Source organism: Botryllus schlosseri, chromosome 15, assembly GCF_051294905.1.
Source record: "Botryllus schlosseri isolate E-star chromosome 15, Bs_hap1, whole genome shotgun sequence".
Classification (NCBI taxonomy): domain Eukaryota; kingdom Metazoa; phylum Chordata; class Ascidiacea; order Stolidobranchia; family Styelidae; genus Botryllus; species Botryllus schlosseri.
The window spans coordinates 9,999,462-10,013,643 of record NC_137250.1 but is presented as its reverse complement, the minus strand read 5'-3'; the positions used below and the strand labels follow the sequence as shown (position 1 = coordinate 10,013,643).

The 14,182-nt window shown below is 40.2% G+C and overlaps 2 protein-coding genes and 1 long non-coding RNA gene across 3 annotated transcripts; 1 reads left to right on the top strand and 2 right to left on the bottom strand.

Annotated features, from left to right (window-relative positions):
- The first annotated feature begins 23 nt into the window (after positions 1 to 23).
- Positions 24 to 1,738, top strand: LOC145457741 (uncharacterized). Its single transcript, XR_013920959.1, has 2 exons — positions 24 to 536; positions 1,318 to 1,738. It is a non-coding gene; the product is annotated as an uncharacterized LOC145457741 (long non-coding RNA).
- LOC145457698 (nucleoporin p58/p45-like) lies at positions 1,673 to 10,306 on the bottom strand. The gene is made up of 14 exons (XM_080335970.1): positions 10,169 to 10,306; positions 8,933 to 9,114; positions 8,795 to 8,872; positions 7,998 to 8,075; positions 7,891 to 7,941; positions 7,161 to 7,395; positions 6,604 to 6,735; positions 5,505 to 5,627; positions 5,326 to 5,444; positions 4,829 to 4,911; positions 4,673 to 4,763; positions 3,721 to 3,858; positions 2,675 to 2,815; positions 1,673 to 2,101 (listed from the first exon to the last, which is right to left on the bottom strand). The coding sequence occupies exons 1-14, from the start codon at positions 10,222 to 10,224 to the stop codon at positions 1,950 to 1,952; spliced, it is 1,659 nt and encodes a 552-aa protein (XP_080192096.1). The 5' UTR covers positions 10,225 to 10,306; the 3' UTR covers positions 1,673 to 1,949.
- LOC145457693 (transmembrane protein 8B-like) lies at positions 10,263 to 12,958 on the bottom strand. Its single transcript, XM_080335962.1, has one exon. The coding sequence runs from the start codon at positions 12,819 to 12,821 to the stop codon at positions 10,917 to 10,919; it is 1,905 nt and encodes a 634-aa protein (XP_080192088.1). The 5' UTR covers positions 12,822 to 12,958; the 3' UTR covers positions 10,263 to 10,916.
- Positions 12,959 to 14,182: the final 1,224 nt, after the last annotated feature.

Sequence of the window (14,182 nt, the reverse complement as noted above, 5' to 3'; positions counted from 1 at the left end):
TGTTAGTCTTGTGAGCTAGCAGCAACATAGAACTTGGGAATAAGAGGTGGTCAGTAACTAAGTAATTCTAATTCGGCGTACCCAAGTACATTTTGCCTACTTACACTACTTGAATGGTCGCGTTTTAGACCAATTCAACTTGAACAGTTTTAAGTTCTTTTAACGTAAATTTTCTTTGAAACCGTCATAATACCACGATGGGTAACTGCTGAATATGTTTTCGAATGTTTTACCTATTTTGGTACGGTAGTCAGTTATTTTTGCCAATTCAAGAATATCCACAATCGAACTGCCAAAAGTATAGGCTACTAACCATCAACCAAATCTATTTTTCGAAAGTGTTTTTCAGCCGTCATTTTCTACTGCCAGTCGTTTTGTCACTTGCTAATCACTAGGGCGATTTTTGTTACGTGTCAAAATAAGCCAGGGCGATTTTTGTTACGTGTCAAAATAAGCCAAAATGTTGTCAAAATTGAAGCGTTAAGTCAAAATTGTTTACGTAAAAGTTATTTTTCAACCTGCTTTTCGTTTGTATCGTAGATGTTTGCACTGTCGGTGAACTTGTCATTTGACATTTACAGCTTGGAGCCTTATAGGCCTACCGTTGTAGACCATTGTGAATCATAAATGGTCAAATGAAGCAAATGGGTTGACATGGTGTTATGCTCAACGTTCCGCAATATCCTTACTGAAGTAAGACTGCGTGGGCATTGGTTCTTGTATCAAGAAGTGCATGATGAAGATTTGTGGAGTAGACAACATTGTCAGAATGAAGCAACACGGTGTGTCGCCAGCAGTGTACGCAAGTTCAGTGTTGCCAGCCAAAAACTGCAGCTGAGAGAGAGATATATGATACACTCTTTTGCCTGCACCGTTGAGATTCTTTGACGACGGAGATGTGATACGACTGTACGGTCACCTAGTCTGCACCCTGTTGTTTTTCTGCCTGCTATCCGTGGTTGCTGAGCGCCTAGCAGGATAGCTGCGGATACCAATTTTCGAGTCTTTGGTATGACCTGAACAGGGATCAAACCCACGACCTAACGATCGAGAAGTCAGACTCATCACCATTTCACTATCTCGTTCTGCTGTTGAGCGTTCTTTCCTCATTCTTGGCAAGCTACTTAGTAAGGACACACTTTCTTATTTATATAGGTAAGTATCTCTCGGTGTTCTACTACAAATTTTAATTATTTCTACCATAATTCGTGATGTAACTACTGGAATTCTTCATAGGTCCGGATGTCGTTAAAATCAAGTTTTTTCATGTAATAAGTCAGAAAAGTTTTTTCAGGCCGAACTACATCGTAACGACAGACAGCGCCAACCCAGTATGAAGATAAGTAGTAGAATTCTAACATTATGTGGGAAAACAACCAAATTTACATACATGAGGTGAAAATTTTTCAAATTCAAGTATTTTATGGTAAAAATGTAAATATTTCGATTTTTAGGTCAAAATCTTCCATTTTTTAGGTAAAAAAATCGCATTACTAATCACCACTAAAATATTCTGATGGAGTGGCAAGCTGTCTACTCGTCCGCCTGCTGACACATGTATCACAGCAAGTGAAAACCAACACCACTGTTGATTGGGCGACCAGCGAAGGCAGCACACCGCCGCCACTTTTCCTTCCTAGCATAATCCACAAATCAAAAATCTTCAAACCGCCATGTTGCGTGATCACTGTTCACGAATATATTGTACAAAATTCGAATACAACAATTTTGCAAAGAGTCCCGAGCAGTATTTTGGCAGATGCGCGAGCATAAAACCACTCCTTCGAGCGAGGCTCGACGAATGTCTACAAAGTTAAAACGCACTGCGGTATGTATGACTGTAGTAGACGTATCGATCGCGGACGATACAAGACAACTCTTTTTCTTCTTTCACCACCGCTCCAACCGACATGGGCGTGCAGACGTCAGGTCGAAGCGGTGCGGCCTAGTCATTTCTTGCCGCGTTTATTACCCACCGGGGGGCGCTTCAACTCGAACGTGCTACCGCCCGCAGCGGCACCGCCAAAAGTCAGTCCGGCACTCGAATTAAATGAGCTAGCTCCAAACAGCCCAGTGGAAGTGTTATTAGTAGCTCCGAATCCTGTCAATATAGTTTGTGTTATTATTCGTTGATGCTAAATCGTGCAAGTAGCAATTTTTCAGATATAAAACTGGAAAGTGGAGATCTGAATAATGCTCGAGCAAGTAGTTTAAAAAAAGTAGGTTGGGTTGAGGGACTGCATACTTTGGCAGTAAATCAATTGGGGTAGTTACTTTTATGACACTAGAAATAGGTACAACCTACGAAAATATACAAGGGTTACTTCACACGGTCATATGACAATCCAACCGCACTCATTGAATTGATGCCAACTCGTCACAAAACTAATTTCAATGTGTAAAAATGGAGATCTGAATAGTATAGTACTCTGAAGTATAATAAGATTTGGTCTACTGTTGCATCTAATTGCATGTGGCCAGTTTAGAGCCGCAGATTAGAGATTAACACCGAAAAAGAACTGAAACACAGGGCACTAGGTTGAGGTGGATGCCAGTTGAAAATATTAGTTTGACGATTATTGAAATTGAGTAACCGATGGAGAAGCGGAAAAGTAGAAGTAGGCTGCTTCGTTATTGACCAGCATTGTAAATGATAGAAACGTAGCAATATTACCGGCGCCAGCGCTGAGCGGCTTTGTCGTGCTTGCGCCAAAGGAATTGAAACCACCGAAGCCCGATGATGTGGTCGCAGTGTTACTACCGAAAAGACTAGCCGTCGCGGTTGGTTTTGGCGCACCAAAGAGATTGGACGACCCTTGAATATAAATAATGGTAGAGTAAGGTTAAGGATGCCTCATAGCACGACTCAGATGGGTAAATGTTGTAAAGAGCCACACAATGTCATGGCCAGAGTGGATATAACTTGGTGACATCAGCATATACTTTCGTGATGTGCCTAACCTAGTGACTTGTTCCCAGGGCATACTTTCCGAGGCGTTGAGAAGAGCTCACTGCCTTTGGAGTCACCGCATATTTGACTCCCGTCAAGTCAAAATCTTAAAATACGAGGAATGATTCAAGTCATTGCATTTTGCAAGATGATAGAACTACAGATAGAGTTGCTATTTATTCGAAATCGGGTAACGAATATTGAGTTAATTACACACACATAGTTGCGTTTCGCTCACAGATACGTAGGACTGCTAAACTATGCAAGTAACTGTATCGAAATGTCAGAAAACTGAAACAAATTTATATGACGCAAATGATACAATCCAAGCCTACACCCATTTCTGACGAGTAATATAAACAATACATATGAGCTATATTCGTTCCTCAAGGCGTTCACAGTCTATAGAACAGATACGCTTTGCTATGAATATATTGCTACAAGCCTACCAGAACACGGGCTCTCATCAACGTATGTAATCAATGTATTTGTGACATAACATCAGACACTCAGTAAAATCTGGCTGCCCAATCTTTGACTGGTTGCTCTCACAGGCTACACCAGCATATTACAGTAAAGGTATAGCGGTTACTTGATTTTATTTCAAGTCACATGAAAATGTTGACTTGAGTGGTCATTAGATGTAATAATTATTAACAGCCAGAATGCCAGAATGAAAATTCAAAATATCAAGTGTTCACTCTGCCTCGTGAGAATGGGTAAATATAGCACATTTCGGCACAATCAACAGGATGGTAACATCAGCCCACCTGCCGTTTGCGTCGATAAAAAACCTTGCTGTGGGGGTCCTTGCTGCTGGGCCGGTATCGTCACGACAGTTGCCGCCAGGGCAAGAAAATTATTTAGTTGAGCCACAGGAGATATACCGGATGATTTCGCCACCGTTTCTGAAATTCATCGAGTAAAACTCAAACCACTTCTGAGCTCTGAGCTGTGGCAAAATATTGTGGACTTTGCAATGTATCCGACTACGAAAAACAAAGTTCCTGTATTTAATTGAATATTCAAAGAATTTACAGTTTCAATTTGCCGCAATTTTCGTGTACAAAGGCTAAACTTTAATAATCTGGAGTCAGTTTATACATTTTAGTTCACTTAAAAGAACTTGTCAAACTACTCACTGATGATACTCGATTCAAAAGAGGTATTCTAAGACATTAAAAGGAAATATAATCGAGTTACAACTAAAAAATATAGGGATATGAAAAGTATGAAGTAGTTAATAGCTCAGATCAGTTCCAGGGACTGACTTTTGTCATTCATTCTCTGGTGAATGCGGTTGAAATGGCAAGATGACACAGAATGATGACACCTCGCTTGGTGTCTATTCAAGAAATAATACTATGCTTCCCTGAGGTCATGGTTTTATCGCCCAGTTACCGTGATTTCACTCCTGCAGTGAAGTAAATCTATCCTAAGACTATCTTCTACTTGACAAATCCTAACCTAAACTGTAGTGCGCCCTGTTGAACTAGAGGTGGAAATACTCTTCACAGTTCACCACTAAACTAGTGCTAGACAGAACACATTCAAGTCGGCTACTTCGAAAAAGTAGGAATACCTAATAAGTGACCACCACTGCTTGAGAGTTGAAATTCACAGGAGTCGAATGGAGTGGTAAAATTTTTTTATCCCAGCTCTTCCGGTAACCGGTAATGGGATCATGATTCTAACCATCTACGTACAGATTCGGAAATTAACCTTTGGGCGATTTCTTTCTGTTCTCGGCAAATATGTCTGCGGGATCGTTATGAACTATCCTCCGGTACACGAGGTAATTTTCTTTGAGTTGCTGGGAAACGGAAAGTACATACATAACGGCGTTATAAAGCGACAAACGTTGGCAAGCAAATTTACCTTGACTTGATCGTGAGTGGAATGTAGGTTGGCAGCGAGAGATATGAAAGAGTCTTGCATTTTACAGAGCGCTTGATATATATCTAGACAGATGGAAACTCATCAAGGCAGATCCAATACAAATAATAATCTCATTTCTTTCAATTCTGAAAGCCGCTACAGCATTATAAATCATCTATACTTCTATTGCGGTATACATTTGAAAACTAGGATTGAATACTTTTAAAATGTCCGCAAAGCTTGATGTAGTCACCGGTTCACATGTTATGCATGTCTCAATAATTGTTATGGACAATGATATAATGGAAAATACATGTACCATTCGAATATACATCATGTGTCCGTATTGATGAGCTTATGAATTATTAACGAGTAGTTGAAGTCTGTGACGTACGGATTAAAGATAAGCATTATTACTGTAAACTTCAATACATTATTCTGCAAAATCAGTTGATTTTGCAAAGGCTGCATTTTGCGATAACATATTTATAAACTACCTTGAGCAGTGAGACTCGAAGTTTGTTCGGTTAGATTCAAATGATTCTCCAATTCCTCGATCTGTTTCCGATATATCTGCATGCTCCCTTCAAATTCGACGACCATGTCGATGAAAAATCTGCAAAGCAAAAAGATCATGTGACCATTTCGCACGTCACACACGCCAGACAACCCTCACCTTATCGGAGCGATATTGTCGTGCTGCATGGACGGGGGCAGGTCTTTCGTGTGGCGCGCCATTTCCAGATTTTTCAATTCCTGTGTAAAATCGTTTTTCAACTTCTGGACTGCGGCGGTATTCCTGAATTGAATTGTATCGTGATTGTTCGTTCGCAAAGGGCGGCGAAGAGTGTGTAGTATTAGCAACTAATTTTTCAGTGATATGTCTAACCTGGATCAGATATTTAGACGAGCCTAGCCATATCAGATTGACGAATTGGTCGTTTGCCCGATTTGCCGGCAAGGACAAAAAGATCTCTTTCCATACACAACTTCATTTGACAAGGTCTCAAAATTGTTTGACACAGGAAATCTCGATAGCGTTGCTGACCAAAATACATCACCCTTAGGCTGCTGAAGAAGTGGCCTACTAGGTCAGTGTATTTCAACTCATAGGTGACGTTGTTATCAGACATTTTTTGGTATAGGCTACAGTAGTGGTATCCAACCTGGGGTTCGCGAACCTTATTTGTTAGTTAATCACTGGGTCTGGGTCTAGGCGAAGGTGTTGACCTTACTCAGCTTGTCGCATTCAGAGGCCGGCAGTGCAACATTTTCATAACGGAAATTGGGCCCCTCTGTATTAGGCCATTGGATCAATGTTATCGACCTTACCAGGTAGCTATCCCATGGGTGCACTATCGATCGCCGACAGGAGTTAATCAACAGCTTCCACTCATTCGCAGAGGCAGGCATAGGCCAACTACTTCTACTTTTTTAGAATACTCAAGTAGATTTTGCCTACTCGCATGATACCTACTCGTGATTTTAGAATACTTCCTCTTCTACATGACAGTCTTCAGTTTTCAGGCCAAAACTAGGTCTAGAACTAGGGCTAGACATTTTACATACTTGGACATTGATATCTTTACTTGTACTTGAGTGGAAATGTATTGATACTTCTACGTGAGTAACAACGGTGACTACTTTGACTATCCGCCCCCGCTCATCCATCATCGTTCGCATAGGTTACCACTACAGGCTTCCAATATAGATTTCACACAACATAAAACACTAGCGACGAATAACTAAATATCATGACCGGCAAAGCTGCTTACCTATGAAGAGCTGATGAAACGGAACCCAACGAATAAGAAAAAGTCGCGATTTCTTCCCGAATTTTCGTAAGGGATCGCACCGAGAATTTCCCCACAACGCCGCTACTATCCTTCTGGCCTTTCATGAATTTTCTACAAGAGATAGGTTATTTCGAATTGCAACGATATTTCTGTCAAATTTTACTCGCAGTACAGGTACTACACAATTATTAATTGCAGCATAATTTATCAACTCAAAAGACTATTCGGGTGCCCCTGATAAAGAGTAGACGACACAATGAGAAGCACAAACGCAGATATTCAAATGAAAACTCGTTCGGCAATGTATGATGTGACAATGCAAGTCAACTGTACCAGTAGTCAAGTTTTTATAATTATTACATTGTTACATTATACTTTGCCAAATTAGTGTTCATTTGAATCTCAGTTTATATGCTTCTTATTGTGATGATAAGTCTTGATAAAGCGCACACACAAAGTTAATAAATATTGATTGTATACTACAATGGCCGTGGTCCTGAAAGCAACATTCAAGTTTAATACTGTCAGTCACTTACTCAAATTCTTGTATATCATTGCTCAGTTCCTGCGGCACGTTCTCTTCCTTTATAGCTTGGTTAGCGCCGTTCGTCTTGTTGCCATCGATGTTTTGATTCCCGGCATTCGTGGTCACCGAGCTACCGCCGAGGCCCTGAAATTGGGCGCTAGTGGTTGTGGACGTCAGCGACAGTCCCTGCGTGCCGGCCGACGTGAGTCCTCCTGTGCCACCGCCAGTCAGACCGAATGAAAAGCCTGAAATTTTGAATTTTGGGACTGTAGCACCGACCCTGATAGCTGAGGAGTCGGAGTCACAGAAACACATACTGGATGGAGACGGTGTTTATCGTAGCACTGTAAAGTACCATTGCAATTACAGAGTTACCGAATTTTTTCCACTTAAGAGTCGGAGTTTCTTAAAACGGCCTCACTCTGACACTTTAGTACTTGAAAATCGAGCCAACGTTCTCAAATGTCACTAAAAAGTAACGTTGTAGTTGAAGAAGTTACCAACTTTCTCACGTAAGTGGACCTACTCAAACTTAATTTCTCTTTACTTCTGCAAATCGTACATGTGATGGTAATAATAGGAATTTTAAAAACTTTAGTAAATATTCACTTTTCTGAGTACATTTACAGGAATGTTGCAGTCGGGGGTGTTCAAAGTTTGAGAATGTACATCGATTATGTCTGGAGTCTGTGGTAATGGGAACCTCCCTGTTTGATAGACTCATTATACCCTGAAGTTACCTGACGGTTTACTTGCCGCTGTGGATGTACCGCCGAGTTTGAATCCGCCTCCTGAAAATACGCAGCATTGCCGCAAACAGTTCGATTGCACACAAGAGATGGCGTACCTGCGCTTCCGAACCCGGAAAATCCAGACGCCGCAGAGGTAGTCGTGGCCGATCCAAATAGCCCGCCTGAACTTTTCGCTGTCAATACCCGAACCGATCTCGTTAGATACAAAGTAGGCTACATATAATATAGAACTATATATAATTATTACTTTGCAAGTGGACGTTAAATAAGGTGTGAAAGCAACCAAGATCAACTATATTGTCTGCTATCGGTTCAAGCAATAATTCAACTGTAGATAAAAATTTTGACATGCGATTGTTAGTTGATACTCAAACCTCTGGCTGATGGGAAAAGCAGTGATTTCATCATTTTTGATAAGTGCCAGTGCCTGATAACTGTGCTTCGGTGGAAGTTGTGTCTAAAAATGAACTAAGCGCTTAACACAATGAAAAAACAGGCGTAGTTTACATGATCCCATCAAACTTTAGACTGACAATTTCATCTATTTACCATCAAAGTATGCTCTTGGTATGCACCAAGGTGGTCAGTAATCGTCATTATTGGTATTCGAGTAATCTAACAGTATAAATTGAAAACACTTATTGTGTTACCATGTCCATTCCTTTCATGAAAGTTATGTAAATCTTCCAAATGCTACTTACTACTTGAATAATAATCTAAACAAGTACCGTAGTACATCTTCGAAAGACTGTTGAAGTAGAAGTAGTCTACAAAGTTGAGTGAGTAATGAAAATAGATAAAATTTGAGTAATTTGAACGTAAGACCTTGGTAGCTTTCACACTCTATTTAACGTCCACTTACTACCAGTGCTAATGTACAGATAGAACAAACCTGTATTTCCGAATCCAGAAAATCCAGTTGCCGCAGATGTGGCGGCCGTCGATCCGAACAAACTGGCTGTGGTTTTGGCTGTCAGAGCAAAGAACCGTGCCATATTTCAAATCACAGATGCAACAAGGGTAGAAGTACCTGCGCCACCGAATCCGGCAAATCCAGACGACGCAGAAGTGGTTGCGGTGGTGCCAAACAGGCTGGCGGTCGTTTTGGCAGTCGCGGTGGAGCCAAAGTTGAATCCAGATGCCGCAGTGGTTGTCGTAGCGCCGCCAAAACTAAACGGTTGCACCTTGGCCGTATTGGCGGAGCTTGTACTTCTAAAGAAACGAGCTTACGTAACTAGGAGGATTCTTTATAATATTTTACTAACGATATGTCATCAAAAAATGGTGTGCATATGAAACGTAAGCACAGTCCGTCAGTTCAACTGTCCCTGCAGTCAATTTCAAAGTGGTCATACCTAGACCTTAACCTATATCGTCTATTTAGAATTATTTTCCCCAATCAGAGATCTAGTCAAGTTTATGCCACATTTTGATATCGGTTACATCGACTCAATATATTCTGATTTTGGTCAGGCTCTTGTCATGACCAATATTTGCATTGTTTGAGAGTCAGGGCTCGGGGTGGGGGGGGGGGGGGACCGTCTTGGCTGAAGGAGTCACACAAGTTACATATTTTTATTTCATTTCTGTAAGAGCCACAACAATGCGAGACATGCCAGGTTTTTTTACACAATTTTACACAACAGTAAATAACTACATTCAGTCATTGATAACATGCTGTTTAATCTCAACTAGGTGCTAAATGGCTTTGCAGTCTGGCTGATGCTTTCTTGGAATGTCACGGTTTCCGTTCATTAAACGAGACTTGGCATTTGTTTGGCGATTGGCATAGTGTTACAGTGATATCATGTTTTTTAACATCATAACAAGGTCTTGATGCTGTGCAGAAAATGCTTCGTATGTTTAGTATCATAATCTTTTTTGGGTCAAAAGCATCTGTCCGTGTATCTGCCTTGATTGACTAAAGCGCATTGGTAATCAGGTTCAAGCAACCGAACATGTCGAGACATCTTGTCATGATTATTGCAAATGGATTGGCTCGGATGACCATCATGGATGGAGCATGCAAATTGAGAATTGCCTGCTCAGATTTATCGGGGCCATATGTCATCATCGATCCTAAATTACAAACAAGTTGTATTGGCCAGTATTTCAGACAACTTAAGCTTTTATTATATGACATATTGTAAATTTGCCAGCAATAAATTATTGATACTGATATCAAGAACTTTTTTCCGTCCTCATCTACTTGCGCAATCAACTAACACAAGATACACAAAGATTCACTGACATTCGATATACATACCCAAATGATAATCCAGTGGAGCCCCCCGTTGATGCACCTCCGAAGGAGAACGCCATTGAGAGAATGTAACGTACCTATTATTATGTATAAGTCACTAGTCAGAAAAATAATTCATAGTATTACAATTGGTTATGGTAATAATACACAGGCAATGATTAGCAAGCATAAAAATTTCAAGTGTATTGATAGAAGAATTTCCAAAACTCAAAATACTTTCGATGCATACAGCAGGTTATGTAATACTTATATACCACATATTGTACTACAGAATAAAGATTTTGCCTTACGCAAATTTTAATTCGCGGGCATCAAAAATGATTTGGAATGAACTTGGACTCGAAATTATAAATACTTTTTGAGAAAGTTATTACAGACTATAATCTTGAAATATCAAGGAATAGAGAAGTAAAAGATTCTGTACATTGAAGAGAGAAAACAAACAAACAATTTAAGTACTCTGAACAAGTGCGCATGAATAATGAATAATTGATAGCGTAACTGGGTTGCTCATATTCCGACCCATTGGTAGAGCTGACCACACGACCACTTTAGTTAGTGCGAACAGAACAAGTCTGTCTTGATTGTCATCAACAACAATTCCTTCAAAATTTCGAGACAGCTTTTGATTTCAAAATCAAAATTCACAAGAGCTCACAACAAAAAAAGGAAAGATTAACGTATCAATATTGGAGAATTACAATACCGTCTTGAAATGTAAAGATAAACACAGTAATTAACATATTCTCCACTATGACGAGGTTGAAGAAGAATCGGACATTTCCATACGAAATACAGTTGGCGGACTGCTGTCACCGATGTCTACATTGCTGTAAAGAGTGCCAGCGACATTGGATTCACAAAATGAGAAATTCCGATCGGTTTCCAACCACGAGTGCTTCTTCTCCTTGGGGATAAGGAAAAGAACGGCAGACCCCATTAACACATGCCACATACTGTGCACGTAAAAATAATTTGACGGAGTCTCGACAAATGCAAATAGTACAAACCCCACGATTGCACATATTGAACCGGGTACGATTGAGAACAACCAATCCCATTTTTCAGGGTAGCAATGTTGAGTCGCTCTGCACTGCTTTCCCCACTTCAGTGCAAGTATAAACAATGCAAATAAGACAGGAATCAGAGTGGTCAAGGCACTAAATCTATTATAAGTGACAGCTACACCGATGGCCATGATCCCGATTACGTGAAAAAACGATTCGAGCCGAAAGGATAGCTTTGCCACCGCTATCAACGTAACCCACATCGCCGTGATAGATCCATAAAAGTCAGAAAATTGAAGGGTATTGTACGACGGTATGAGACAAAATGCAATTGCAAAATCGTTGTCGCAAGCATGATAAAATGTCGAAAAAAACATAACAAAAAAGTACACGACCGATTCGGAATAATATCTCTTGATAACAGCAATTACACCGCACGGGAAAAACACAAAGTTGCTCAAGGTAAGAAGCAGAGTCATCAGAAGTTGTCTGCTACGTGGCACGGCATTAGTACCATCCGTACAAGCAATTCCCTGCCAACCTCCTTTGCAATCACAAGCCGAAAAAAACAGAACATCCGTTCTATACAACTTGCAATCGCCTTGATCATTATCTGAATGACAAGATTCAATGCAGTTGATGACATCCACGTTCAAGTCAATCGTAACTAAATCGATGCACGAATCTGACGGGCATTCCACACCGACAGCGAGGACCCATATGCCAGTTTTTGGAAATGGCCAATACCGAGTTTGAGACGCTGCCGTTTTACCGACCACGATCATCTGATAACCGTGAATGCAATTATTCCATTCATTGCCGACAGCTCCATAAGAATTCCTTGATATGCATGCTCTCAAAATACTTCCATTAACTGCCAAATGTCCAGTTCCAAACCCGACAGTTACTCGCAATGTTCCACCAACATCAGAGTACGGCTCCAGAATCCAAGAATATGTAACACTTGAATTATATGTCACGTTGTATCCCTCTTTCATAGTGGAAAAATCTGTGCTCAAAATACTGGACCTTGCACGTTCTAATGAATAGTTTGTGTTGTAAAGGTTTGAGTTTAACGTCTGAATTTCGTATTGGCTCTCAACTGTCGCTTGGTTGTAATGAACCGTAGAGCGCCCAATTACTGTCAACTGAGCAAGGTATTTACAACCACTTGGAATCTCAATATCAGAATTTGATAAAGGTGGCAGAAAGAGCGACACGTAATATTCACCAGTGATATCTCCAGCGTTCAGGAAACTCATGGAAAACTGATTTTCATCAGGGTATGTCTCGGTGATTGGGAAACTCTTCTGGATAGTGTCATTATAATTTATAATTGTGCTTTCAGGATGCGAGGCATTTTGTGGGTTTGGAATCGGCAATCCAAACTGCCTCACAAGTACCACAACATCAGTCTTTGGGCAATCTGACAACTTCCCATCGCCGGTAATAACGAAAGTCCATTCGAACACAAATTCTGACATGTACTCAGATGGCACTTGCACGAATATCACCTCTTGGTTGCCCACATCTTCGAAAAATGCCAGCGATATCGGTCCAAAATTCAATAAAACTCTGAACGGAGGAACGTCTTCTTCAGAGAACGTCAGAGTGAGCAAGGACACGCCCACAATTAACGTGCTCCACATTGCATCAGGGCGCAGGCAGTAACTAGAATTCTAGTCAATTGAAAACAGGAAAAATACCATCTTGAAATAATAATTTTACAGTGATCTGTTAAAATCAAAAATATTGTCACAAATGAATCCCACATAAATTTTCATGTTGTTGCAGGGTTCTACAATAGGAATAAAGTCAAGTTGGTGCACACATGACAAAAGATTGCCTAGTGGTAGGATCAAATATGTGCAACAAATAAACAATCAACTAGTTTAGTATTAGACCACAAATTACAATTTATAATCACTTCGATATTCATATCAATACCATAATGTAAATGGAGTATAGTATTGATGTGAGATGTGAATATTATCATAAATTCAATATTCTGGACTGACTAATCTTGTAATATAGTCCTTGGAGAATTTCCTTGATTGATTGCGAGGATTGCCTTATGTAATGTGTTGCAACCAGCTCATACATCCTTACGATTAACGGTAGCCTACTAGTCAATTTGGCAAGATACTTGAATATCCAAGCAGTTCAAGTCGATGGTACAATTGCTGGTGCTTACGATGTTTGTTTTGTGTTGGATCGGAGCTAAATTCAGCTCCTGTTAATTTGTACAGGCTAATGATTACCATGGGATTAATATAGTAGACCTATGCCGCCTATATGTTGTGTAATTGATCATTTCTCCGATTTTTCGATCAGTGTCAACAACTGAGTGTCAATGCAAAATTTTCAATTGCCCTGCCATTCTCACATGATAGGCCTACAAGGGTATACAGATACGGGATACCCCAAAGGCCCAAGGTCCAACACCGTGGTCGGTGATGTAATAATGATTCGGATGATTTGATTTCCAATGAGAGAAGCTAGCTTATTAAAGCTGAACTATCTTTATAACTAACATTCTAATAGAAATGCAATAATTATCTGGCATTTTACTGGCTAGACGTAAAATATCCACTCTTTTCTTTACTGCAGTGCAGTCTGCAGTGCCATACCGAATTTTATCAGTATCATTCTATTAATATTTTTAACATTTCAAAACACCACAAAACTGTGATACCATGAATAGATAAGAAGGTGTCGAAACGACTTGAAGTAGTCTTTGAAATCAGACGAAGTAGAGAAGAGGCATCGCATGCACATTGCACACTGAATGAAACGTAAAGCAGAGAATATAGAAGACAAGTGACAAAATGATTACGTGGGAATACACGAGTGCACAGTGCACAGCATAGAAATAGTTTGCTCGTTGTTGGTGGTCGATCTGTTACCTACAGTGTAACGACTGTAAGCTATAACAGAAAGCTTAATAGCATGCTGCACGATCTCGTGATTTAGTATGACTAAACTATCGTACGTACGGTACTTCCGGAAC

What these genes read in the sequence shown, in the direction of transcription:
- LOC145457698 (XM_080335970.1), bottom strand. Translation starts at nt 10,224, where the DNA reads ATGGCGTTCTCCTTCGGAGGTGCATCAACGGGGGGCTCCACTGGATTA. An exon ending in TGCCGGATTCGGTGGCGCAG is followed by an intron (nt 8,873 to 8,932) that starts GTACTTCTACCC and finishes TTGCTCTGACAG; the next exon opens with CCAAAACCACAGCCAGTTTG. An exon ending in GACAATATCGCTCCGATAAG is followed by an intron (nt 5,445 to 5,504) that starts GTGAGGGTTGTC and finishes TTTGCTTTGCAG; the next exon opens with ATTTTTCATCGACATGGTCG.
- LOC145457693 (XM_080335962.1), bottom strand. Translation starts at nt 12,821, where the DNA reads ATGTGGAGCACGTTAATTGTGGGCGTGTCCTTGCTCACTCTGACGTTC.